Source organism: Etheostoma spectabile, chromosome 14 (assembly GCF_008692095.1).
Source record: "Etheostoma spectabile isolate EspeVRDwgs_2016 chromosome 14, UIUC_Espe_1.0, whole genome shotgun sequence".
In the NCBI taxonomy this organism is placed as follows: Eukaryota; Metazoa; Chordata; class Actinopteri; order Perciformes; family Percidae; genus Etheostoma; species Etheostoma spectabile.
Window position 1 is genome coordinate 19,526,962 of NC_045746.1, and position 12,575 is coordinate 19,539,536.

The window sequence follows — 12,575 nt, forward strand, 5'->3', positions numbered from 1 at the left end:
CTTATTGATCATCCACAGGTAGTGCAGAGGTCTAATTCAGAAATACTGAAAACATCTGAAAAAGGACTATGAAAAGCAAAGATTTATAACACTTCATGGATTTCATTGTAATGCATTAAAAACTTGCACACCTAAATTTTCATGTAGATTTCCATCAACTTTGAATAACTGCTGAGTCTTGAAACTTTGATAAATTATGTAATCTTTGTTTTTATATTCTTATCCCTTTTCTTCTTTTAAGAATGATAATGGATATTTATAAGGGAGGTATATCCATAAGCCATTTTGTGCTCCGAACCTCTCCTGCACAATGTCCAAATGTCTTACAGTCTTTTTATATATGTGCATATGTGCAAATTGTAGGGATTTAATGACACACATCAGCTGTACAGGCCGAACAATGCTGGATTTTTAAGGCTGATAATGATATTGATATTTGGAAGTTTTAAAAAATTGATAACGATATATCCAAATTTTATTAATTTTTTTACATAGAACACATAACACAACTCGGGGAGACTGATCAGTCCATCTGCCTTTTCTGCAGAGGGTCGGCCGTCTGGTTGGTGTGTCAGTGGCTTAAAGGACCTGCTGACACCCTGAAGAGGCAAGGCATGGATATACCAGGACAGAACTGACAGTGGTAGGTTGTGAAAAATCCCAGAGAAAGAAACACTGCAGATAACCATCTGTCTCTTATTGGTTTACTTGAAGCGTTGACAGGATGAATAGCAACAACAAAAAACTCCTGATGGGGTGAACAGCTGTCTTCATGCTTTAAGGTGGGAAAATATGCTACTCTCAACTGTAGATGCCCACCTGTCTCATGACTACACATTACCACAACTTGGAGAATTTTTCAAATAATTTCTCCCGTGGGTGCAAACGCAATATTACAGTTCCTGAGCTGTGAAACAAGATGGGACCTCACCTACATCTGAGCACTTATCTTTTCTTCACTGAAGGCTGCAGATGTGCTCAAAGAGAGCACAGTAATGAAACTTGGGATTGTAATGCAGCTGCACTTGAGCTGGGCTATATTTAGGAGAGATCTCAGCCATGGGGCCTCCACTGCCTTCTGCCTGTGTTTGTTTCTGGGCTCGCTGTGGCTCTCGGCGTTTTTAAAAATGTATGGCGGAGGAAACGTAACGCTACAGAGGCAGGTGGCTGTTAGCAGCCGTGCGAGGGATGTGAGAGCAAGAGAGAGAGAGAGAGAGAGAGAGAGAGGAATAAAAGCGCACTTTGGTAATCAGCTTAAGCCTCGACGCTTTACTGCGCTAATTCTACTTGTGGGAAAAGGGTATCCATGACAACACGCTGGCAATATGATTACTCCTTTTTCTGCTGAGAGTGATGAAACACATTCACATCACGCTGGACCTGCCCTTGATACTCTGTCTGAGGTTGTTGATTGACTGAAACAGCGAGATGTGTGTGTGCGTGTGTGTGTGTGTGTGTTGTGGAGAAGGAGGTGTGATTGTCCTTGTTGCTCTCTGCACTCCTGCTCTCAGACTTACATGTCTAGACATGCCAATACTCACGCCCTTTTAAAGTTTCAGTAGTGAAACACCCCTTAACTATCTCTATCTCACACACGCGTACGCGCACACACACACACACACACACACACACACACACACACACACACACACACACACACACACACACACACACACACACACACACACACACACACACACACACACACACACACACACACACACACACACATACACACATAGATAGATATGAAAGGTGTCGCCCCCTGCACACGCATACTCAATGACTCTGACACAACACAAATTGAGTCACAAAATACACACACTGAGCAGTGGGTTTGCTGCCTTTGCGAATGATATTTCAAACCTTTTCTGATCTTCACGCCTCAGAGGAAAAAGGGTTTACCCTGAAGTCACCTTTCCCGCCTTGAGTCAAGAAATTATAATCAGAAAAGGGTTATGAAATACTAAATATCGTATTTAAATTTAGAATTTAAAAATCCTCATGCTATGTGTCTGCGTCTTTTGACACTTTTCATGGTTTTTAACAAATCTCCTGCAATCATGCCATGTTTCCTAAATTTACAAATTAACTGAAAAATGCACCGTCTGCTTTTATTTAATTGTCTGTATGATTTACTGTATAACACAACCCCTTTTTTAATCAAATGTCAGTATGAACTATGAAACTGAAAAAACAATATATTGCCAATATTGCTCTGCACTAAGACACATTCCTGTACATTTATTACACTGAGTTTTCAGATTTAGACAGTGTTGTGCTAAAATGACACAAAATGAGAAATCATGCTTTTCAAATGGAAACTATCTCCCTCATTCCTATATTCAAAGTAACATATCTGAGTTCCGGCTGTAATATCGCAAGGTTGGCATGGAAACAAGCACACAGTATATGATTAACCCAAACACCTCTTTTTCTCAGTAGCAAATCTTACATCCAACAGAGTGCAAGCAAACAAAGCTGACTAAATTATTTTCACAGCAGATTTTTGCCCAAAGAGGGTGCACAAAATTGCTCATAAAGGGTAACTTCACCCCCTTTAATTTCATCCTCCCTCAAACCATACTGTGCTCCTTCGGACATTTACAGTACACCTTGTATTTTAGAGAGTTAGCTGATAGTATGGTTTGTAGAGATGTTCGAAAATGCCTCGGATCCTGCCTAAAATGCTGGTATCCAAGAGCATGCGAGGCTGAGTCTGAGCCAGGATATACAACAATGATAACAATACAAATATGGTTAGCAGTGTACAGAAGTATAAAAATAGTAATAAATATATATACAGTATATACTGTATACTTTTTATTTTTATTTTTATTACTGGTATGTGATTGGTATGCGGTATTGGCCTATACGCAGGTTCAGGTATTAAAATCAGTATCAGGAAGGCTAAAATGGTAGTGGAACATCTGATTTAAGAAGGTTATATCCATATATGCATCCCTAGAACACCAACATCTACATGCAGGACTGAAGCTTGGGTCAAAAATGAAATGCAACTAATTTTCCTGTGTCCACTGTGGCTGTTTTTAAGGAAGCCAATGATAAAGCCAGTGTTAACTGTGTGCTATTGGCAAAGAAAGCATTTCATAGAAAACAACAGCAGCCTAAAGCAGCCCAACGTTTCTGACACTCTTGGTTTGTTTACTTCATTCATCATATACTAAAGGTGCTCTAAGCGATGTCACGCGTGTTTTAGGCTACAACATTTGTTGACACATACAGCAAACATCTCCTCATTATGTGCGAGCTGCCTGTCCCCAGAACACACTGTAAAAAAACACGGTCTCTGTAGACAGACCAGGGTCTACAAACGGCAACAAAAACAAACTGTGCCCACCTGCACCACGAAGCATACACACACACAGTGTTCCAGCGTTCGAGCCAATAACAGACAAGAAGGATCTAGGGGTGGGTGGTGGGGGGTTAGTGCGCGGAAGCACAGAAAGGAGAGGGAGGGGCAAGCTAGTCTTGTTTTGTTTGAAAATACTTTGAACGTCAACAAGAAGTAATGTCACCCATCATTGCTTAGAGCATCTTTAAACTTTCAAAATAAAACAGATTTGTGAAAATTGAGTATATGCCACATACATGCCTAATAATTACTGGTATGAATAAATACCCAAATAAAACACTCCTAAAAAAGGCAACTTAGGGGGGCAAAACACATCCTTTGAATAATGTTTTCTTTCTTACACTGCAAGCAAACAATAGTAAAGTGTTTATGAGTCATAGCCATAGCACTCTGATGATGCTCTGTAACTCTGTAACTCTAGAGGGATAATGAAAGCGAGAATGGCTAGAGCACACAAGCTTCAGCCTGCACGTCCCTTTCTACTTTACAGCATGGCAGAAGTGTGGCTCGGCAGACTTTGTATCTGACGTGAACAAAGGTCAAAGCCACAGAACTATGATGATATCTCATTCCCTCTCCCTGTCCTTACTCACCAGTCCCTGGCCGTCCCATGATGATTTGCTTGCGTGGAGCAGGGTGGGGCGACTCAGCTGGCAGTATGAGCGGCAGCAGGGCAGTCGGCGTGGGGTGACAGGCTACTGGCTGAGGCAGCCCCCCTCCGGAGGCATCCTGGTGTCCCTCAGGTTTCCTCTCACGCTCCCTGCCTCCAGAACCAGAGGAGGACAGGATTGAGCCCGATGAAGTGGGCACCATGGAGGGGCTGGACAATGCAGCATGGCCCACCGTGGCTGGGGTCAGTGACTGGGAAGAGATATCGAAAACGTAATTTTAGTATTTGCAGAGAACTAAATCATAGCAAAAATATAGTAGATGTATATTTGAGAATTATATACGTAAAAGATGGCAGCTGCTCAATCTACTTCTGCTTCATACCGGCAGCTATTATAAAAAATATAAATAATCCCAATTATTTTACTCAATGTTTAAATCAAAATTATTTAACACAATTACCAATTGTCTTTTGGAAAGATGCTACAATTATTAAACTTAAAAAACTGATAAACCGTTAAACAAATCAACAATGAAAACACCTTGTGAAATTCCCATGATACTTTTTTATTCAGTACACAAAACAAAATAAGAGTTTACTTACAAAACGTAATTCAAAGTAATTGTAATAATAATGATTGTTAAAAGCTGAAATCGTAATTGCTATTAAAATTTTGATTAATTGCACAGCCCTAGTATATATGACAAAATATTTGACAAATATCGGATTATAAAATCAAGACTGTATCCACATGGCCCATCCCTAAACTGTACATGATCATGTGGCACATATACAAAAATAGTGACTTTCTTACCGAGTTGGAGGTGACCAGGACAAGTGTGGATGTGGGGTTGCGCAAGAGAACTGCACCGTTGGTGGTGGCCCCGTTGATGGGGACAGGGACCTGCAGACCTGGGGGAGCTGTGTGTTGGGGCTGACTGTGCTCTCTGGACCTGCTCCTCTCTCTCCTCCCTAACGGACCATCAGAGAACTTGGCCAGAGGGACATCTGGGTTGCGGACAATGACTGGGGAATCACGTAAGGGCACAATACGGCGTGGGGAGGGTTCTTGGGGCAACGGGGAGGGAGGAGTGGGAGAGACCAGCATGGGTGGAGGCGTGGAAGCAGCAGAGGATGGTGGCCTGCTGGTGGCGCTACGAGGCCGGGGGAAGGAAAGTGAGGAGGGCGTTGTGGGCTGGCTCTGGGGGGAGAGGACTCTGAAGGCGGCATTATTGTGGCCCAGGTTTGGGTCTCCCACCAACCCTCCCCCTATGCTCACCAGCTGCTGTTGCTCAGGTTTGGTCTGGTAGTCCTGGATTGCAGGCAGTGGAGGGGGCGGGTGATTGTCGAGCTTCCTCTTGCTTGGGCTCATGGGGACTGTGAAAGTGAGATTGGTCTGAAAAGTGGGCACAATCCCCGACAGGTGGCGCTCTCGCTCAACACCTGGTGTACCCATCTTAGTGCCGCTAAGCTGGCGATGGCGGCGTGGAGTAAGTGAAGCAGGAGCAGTGATGGGGCTGAAATTGGTAGGACGAAAGCCAAAGAGCGGAGAGGGTGAGGGTGATGGGGTAGGGGAGAAGGGCGACTGGTTGGAGATAGGGGAGTATGAGGGTGTGCCTGAGCGGGAGCTCCCCAGGGAGACCAGCATGGTCGCTGCCTCACACTCATCAAAGTCGAAACGAGAGAGGTCCTGGGGGAGCAGAGAGGGAAGGACCAGGCGGGGGCGGGAGTCTCCTCCACGGCTGCTGGCCTCACTGCTTTCACGTGACGTCTCATCCCAGTCAAACTCTGAGCTAGCTCTCCCACCACTCAGTCGGAGGTCAGACGGCGTCAGGGTCCCTGTGCTGCTGGCTCCGCCCCGCTCTCGGCTGCCTCCACTGGCTTCCATCTCCTTGGTCCTCATTGAGAGGTGTCTGGAGCAGTATCCTCTGCGCTGGGACTCTTTAGAGCAGCCCTCCCTGGAGCACAGCCTCCTCCACTGCTTTCCATTAAACTTCTTACGGATGCCTGTTGGCGTGCACACTACATCTCCCTTCTTGTACTTTTGCTGGGCAGCTGTCAGTGGGGTGCGGGAACGTGACGAGGAGGAGGAGGTTGAACCTGATCCGGATCCACCGCCACCACCTGCTCCTCCACTGGAAGAACCTCCTCCTGAGGCCTTCTCTACTCTGGAGGAGGATGCGGTAGAAGAGGAGATGGGCGGGAGAGGAGGGAGCTGAGAGGTGGTAATGACAGCACCAGCTGCTGCGGCTGCTGCGGTTGCTGGGTCAAGGCTTAAAAGAACAGGTGAAGGGGGGGGATGGGGTTTCAAGGCCAGGTGGGTAGGGGGTATCCCGGGGATCCCGATGCCCCGCACCACAGACAAGTGGGGATTGAGGTAGCCAGGCGGGGGCTTGGAGACAATGTGGCGATGTTGGGAAAGTGCCATTGGTTTTGCCCCAGGTATGATCGCCCCCACTGGGAGCATATTAAAGTGAGACACCTCCATGTCTTCTTCGGGGGTGAGTGGCATGTACTGGTGGTGTTGCTGCTGCTGTTGTTGTTGTTGTTGTTGTTGGTGCTGCTGCATTGCACTGTTCTCCCGTTCTCGCTCTCTTTCCCTCTCTCTTTCCTGTATTCTCTGGAGGTCCCTCTCCCTCTCTAAGTCTTTCTCAATTTCCCACTCTCGGCCTGGGGCCAGGCTGAGGACTGACGCTGGTGTTACTGGGGAGGTAATATTTTGTCCTGAGGTGGAGGAAACAGGAACCATGCCTGGGTAGGGGATTCCTCTCCCCAACACTGTCCCCACGCTGGGTGTCATCCCACAGCTCAAACGACACACCTCTTGCTCCACGTCTATCTCCTCCCTATCCTCCCGCTCCCTTTCCTTGTCTCTCACTCTATCTTCTCCATCTCGTCCTCCTCCAGATGGCAGATCCAGGTCCCAAGGTGGCACCAGAAGCCGGAGTGTTTGTCGGGAGACCCACACTGCCTGGGTACCAGCAGCTGTCCCTCTGCCATCCTCTTCCTCGTCCACTTCCTGTCTTTCCTCAGACAGAAGGACGCGGTAGCGGTTGGCCACTGCAGGATGTGTGTCCACCTGAGTCACCACACCTTGTCGATACCACTGGCCTTCGCTGCCCTCCTCATTACCAAATGGTACACAGACACGGGTGCCAATAGCTATTGGATGGACACCAGGAGGTGGGGCATCTAGGATAATGTCCACCACCCCTGGGGGGCTGTCATGTCGATACGGGTAACGGCACAGCGTCTTCTCACCATTTAGCTGCACCTCCAGGCTTCCAAAATCACCGCTAACCTTGCGGACGACTCCAGTCCGGAACACCAACTCTGAAATCCCCCCTTCATCCCTCCTTTCGCCACCTCCCTCCTCGTCACTTCTTCTCCTGAGCTGGCGGGCAAGGACACGCTGGTTTTTCAGCCCTTTGGCGAGGGCATCAGACAGGGCATCTGGGAGACTGGGCGGTGCATGTGTAGACATCTGTGTGAGGGTGTGTGGGTCGCCGACAACCTCTAGGTCAGCTGAGTGCTCGCTGGCGGTGTCTGTTGAGGAGCAGCGGGGCAGGGGACTGGGCAACACTCCCTCTGCATCTCTCACCCCTTCACCCCCTCCAGGCCTTTCCCTGTCCCCTCCCAATGACAGGGTAGGGGGTCCTGAGGAGCCATTCTGAGGCCCTTCCCTGCCAGTGGTCCTGCTGTGGAAGTCGTCCATCAGGCTCCTGCTCTGACTGTTGCCATCAGGGTGCAAGACATAGATGTCACTTCCTGAACCTGTTGACCCGTGGTTGATGACCCCACCACCAAGAGGTAGAGGAGGGGGCGTGCTGGAGGAAGGATTGCTATGGTTACCAGTAGCAGACATGCAGTGTTCAGAGGTGTACTTCTTTTTGGGAACACGGGCCTTGAAGGTGGCTGTTTTTCGGCTGGAGGCGGGGTTTGGGCTGTTGTTGGCGCTTGGTGTACTACTGTTACTACAACTGCTACCACCACTGTCACTCTGGCTGCTGCCGCTCACCGCTAACCTCCCTGGTCTATCATCCAAAAATTTCCCAGAATCCATCACAAGTGATACCGTTCTTTCTGACAGTCCTTCTCTGTGAAGCCCCTCCACCTCTGAAGTGTCCCGTGCTCTGATTGGTTCCACCTGGGAGGACTCTGAATGTGAATTAGAAGAAAATGAAGAGGAGGGTGTTCGGTTTAGTGGGGATCTGCTTCTGTCTCTGTTCTCATCTGAGTCTCTCTTCTCCCCTCCTTCTGGGGCATCCCCCGCTCCGCGACGCTTCCCCCCTTTGGCCCGGGTGGAGGGAGGAGAGCGCCGCTGCTTTTTTATCGGCTTCATCTTTTCATCTAGCTTGCCTTTTCTCCAAACAAGTCTTGTTATTTATTTATCCCAGAGATTCTCTTTGGCGTTCCTCTCTTGCTCAGTCTCTTATTTTTCTTCTTCCCCCTCCTTTCTATTCTCTCTATTTTCCTCTTCTGCCGGGGCTTCTCTCTCTCATCCTGTCTTGTCTTTGTTGCGCGACTTCGGCACTTGCCCAACTTATTCCACAGACTCTGAAAGAAAGGGAACAGGGAGTGTGGGTTACTCATGTGGCAAACACATTCAGACATGCATAAAACCCATTCACCACAAAAAAATAGCTACTAACTGCATGGCTATGACAGGAAAAGTGACTGATTGAATCAACATCTATAAAAACATTAAAGTGACATCAAAGTAGTTCAAAGTCAAAGCAAAGAGGGACCACATGCATCCGAAAAAAAGGACCAAACAGTAAAACATGGATTCCCTGCTAAATGATGCACCATCGTACTATAGTAGTAACGAATGTGACTCATCTACAAATTCATTACACATTAATTCATTACATAACAGGTTCTACTCACATTACACAAGGCCTGCATCCTTACCAGGCGCATATAGAAAACAGGAGGCCATATTGTAGGGTAAACACAATGTAGGCTCACAACACAGTATGGAAATAGTGAGGAGCACTTTGCAATTTGCCCAGACAAGCCTTTCTGCATGCACATACACTCTCTCACACACACACTCCTCCTTGGCCAGGGCAGTAGAGGCGGGGGAATTCCTTCTTCGCTCGCATACTGAAACCCTCCCTTTCTTTTTTTCTCTCTCTCTCTCTCTTTTCTCTCTCTCTTGGTCTCTCTTTCCCTCTCTCTGTGGCGACCTTTATCTATGTATTTCAAAGCCGAGCCAATCCGCCCCTACAAACTCCATTTCCTGTGGAAGACCATTACCTAACTTCCCGTTACTTTATTTCTCCTTCTCTCTCTTTGCTACTATTACGCTTTCATTCTTATCCCCTGCCTGCCTTCTCTCTGATATTGATTTCTACCTCTCATCTCTTACTTTTTTTTTCTCTCCCCTCCTTCCACTTAGTCTCTATCATCATTTTGTGCAGCAGTCATACAGAAAAGCAGAGTTGTTCCTAAAAACATTGTTCACCAGAGTCATTCAGTATCACTCTTAACCATGCCAGAGTCAATCAGACTATCTTCTATTCCACATCGGACTCACAGTTCTGCCCCGGTTTAGAAAGTGAAACAAATTGATTTTGCTGACTTGTTGAACGGGAGACTGTTGCCATTCAGCTGGTTTGTTTGCTGTGTGGATGATACATGCGGGACTTGCCTCAGGTCGTAGCTGCTGTGTGCTCTGCCTCATTTCTTCCAATACAACAGTCTCTACAGAGCTATGAGTGCCAGAAAGATGTTGACAACAATTGTATAAGAGGGAGAGTCAACCCCCCCCCATATGCTCTGTTGTCGAAATTTCTCTCTCCAGCTGTGCTATTCACTGTCAAAATGTTCTGGATTGATGTCTACTTGTCAGTGACTGTTTGACTGTCAGTTAACTCCCATGTATGCCTGTCTGTCCCTGTTTGTACTGTACATCTGTACATCCATCCTCCCACCAATCTCTTTCTCTATGTCTGCCTGTCTCTTTTCCCTTCCGCTGCCTTCCTGTTTGTCTGTGAAGGCCAGCATTCATTCAGGTACTTTTAATATCTGCCACATTACATCGACGAAAGAGAAATCCATTTTCAGACAAGAGTGCCGCCTGTCTCAGGGCCACACACACACACACACACACACACACACACACACACACACACACACACACACACACACACACACACACACAGCAAACCTCTATGTGATGATAGTTGATAATGCACACAGAGAGCTCATAGTCTCACTTTGCTCTATGTAAATCCCTATTTAGGACAGACAGCCATAGAGCAGCCACCATAAAATAATTTGGCACCCGGCCTTACTTGGTCACGATAGAGGTATGCTACATGTGTTTACTCAGTAGTGCACTGTGTACAACAGCTGGTGTCAGAGTCATGGGCCTAATGATAACAGCTTAAAGACAAACTGGCGCAACTCACGCTCCCCCTCTGGGAAATATAGAGCAAGGAAGTCCATATGGGAGCTATGGTAGGCTGCCTATGTTGCATTTTCAGTTCAAAGCAGAGCACTATTTTATGTGCAGAACAACTTTAACCTTCTTGACACATATGCATGGCACACATGAAACATGGTTAACATGACTGCAGGCAACATCTAGCTGATATGAGTAATGTGATTTGACAAAAACATGAACTGCTGCCTTTCTGGGTGCATAATTTAGTTTAGCTAAGCAATTGTCCAGGTTTAGGCCATGGTTTAATCACTTTTTAAACCGTAACTGGGACACAACAAACTAATAATAGGCAAAATGCAACTAATTATTGTATCAAGTTAGTATATAATATAACGTATATGTTTATGCTAGCAATCAAGAATAAAACGGCATATGCATGAACTTTGCAGACCTTTCAGTCCCTTATAGTTTGTGTAACCTCTTGTGGAGTTGCCAAATCATTATTAATTTTAGCTTATATATTTCATGTATCATATCTTCTCCAAACTCCATGATATTTTAAAGTTTTGTAGAGAGTAGCCTACCTCTGTAAAAGTGTATGACAGGATTACTACAGTGCTTCATTAACGACGGACCAGGGTGTATAAATGTATTGACATATCCTAATCATAATCCAGAGTAGATAACAGTTGTTATTGGATCTACCCAAGGCCCAAAGCGCAAATGCAAAGCAGCGTACAGACGGGGATGTCGTCACCTCTGGTTTAGCTGGATAGTACCGTGTATGTGTCAAGCCCTCGTAGTACCGCGATTACTACCAGGTTTACTCCACGACACTCAGCAGGCCGTGGCGTGCAGCGGCCAGGCCTCAACTACACACAAGGCCGCTTGGAAATCCTCAACTCACTGTCACCGGGGACATAACCGGTTTGACGGGCATATTAACCCGTAATACCATGTAATATAGCCCATATTCACTGTGCTGCGTGACGGTGTTAAATGTCCCAAACAGATGAACGCGATAACTTTGTCTATCACACACAACACACCGACAAACAGCAGACAAAGTGGGCTGTTTGGCCCATCCAAAAGTGACAGTCGCCTGAAAACCTAGCTAAGGCTGCCCGAATAACTTTGTACTGACCCTCGTCGTCATTTGCATTATTGCAACCGAGATGCGAGAAGGAGAAAGTACAAACTAGTCCCAGAAGAAGGCCCTCGAGCCCCTCAAAAACACATTAATTCAAAACGGCCACGTTGATTCATGAAAAAAAGAGGAAGACAATATGGCAATGTAAAAGAGAAGAGGTGGAATGACAAGCGAGTTTTCGAGGTTTGATACAACGCGTGGAAAATAACAGTTGTTGTAGGAAGTCCAACGGCAGTTATGGCGTTGAATTTATTTCTAGTGGAAAAGTTTCAAGCTCACTATGCCTATCCGCACCGCTCCCTTTTTTTCGCAGAAGACACAGAATCCGCCCTCTACTCCTCTCCGTGCGCCACCCAGATATCGGAAAATATGCTGATCAGCTCAACTGCTAATACTGTTTATGGCCACAGTAAACATGAACAACGTTAGCAGCTCGGCAAAAGCACAACAAGCCTCCACTGCAGTGCTGCAGGAGAAAGATTTGTGGGCAGCTTCTACTCACCAGAGCTAGTAGAGTATCCCAGTGTTGTTCTCTGTTGAGTCCGCCGGGGAAAATAAGGCAGGGTGGCCGGTTGTCCGCAGCTGCCAATTAGCGTCCGTTCATGTTTCTCCGGCAATGCAACTTAAAAGGAGGTAAAACTACTGCCCTGTACATTCTACACTACAGTCGCAAAATGGTGAATGAAGCCCCAAAGCCTTGACAACCAGCCCGTGTGGCCAATAGCTGAGCACGAACGCGTACAGTAACCAATAGGATTCCGAGGAATGGGAGCGGGGGCGGGGCCACGCGTCAAAGTAAATTTGATCGACGGTGAGTCGTGGCCAATCACAGTGTGGGAAAACACAGAACAGCTGTTGGGAGAGCGAGTCTGCGGCGGCCAATAGGGTTCCTCTGTGGGCATGTCTACAGGCACGCAGGACGAGAAATCTTTCCCTTCTTTCTTTCTTCTTCTTTTCATCCCCTCTTCATTTGTCCACAAAGATGGCGTAGACGGAGGGAGATGATTGCATGTGTTTTTAAAACGGGTTTGACTTCATTCAGTAA

General features: G+C 46.7%; 1 protein-coding gene across 4 annotated transcripts in view; it reads right to left on the minus strand.

Annotated features, from left to right (window-relative positions):
• Nucleotides 1-12,244, minus strand: part of cica (capicua transcriptional repressor a) — a 35,658-nt gene extending 23,414 nt beyond the window's left edge. For 2 of the 4 annotated variants that reach the window (XM_032535885.1, XM_032535882.1), the window contains exons 1-3: nt 12,033-12,244; nt 4,801-8,543; nt 3,970-4,237 (exon numbers count right to left, since the gene is read on the minus strand). In XM_032535885.1, coding sequence (XP_032391776.1) covers nt 3,970-4,237; nt 4,801-8,328 — 3,796 coding nt within the window. In that variant the 5' untranslated portion in view covers nt 8,329-8,543; nt 12,033-12,244. Of the gene's footprint in view, nt 1-3,969; nt 4,238-4,800; nt 8,544-8,876; nt 9,447-12,032 lie in introns of those variants that run through there. The other 2 variants (XM_032535883.1, XM_032535884.1) reach the window with 2 other exon arrangements.
• Between the last annotated feature and the right edge of the window lie 331 nt (nt 12,245-12,575).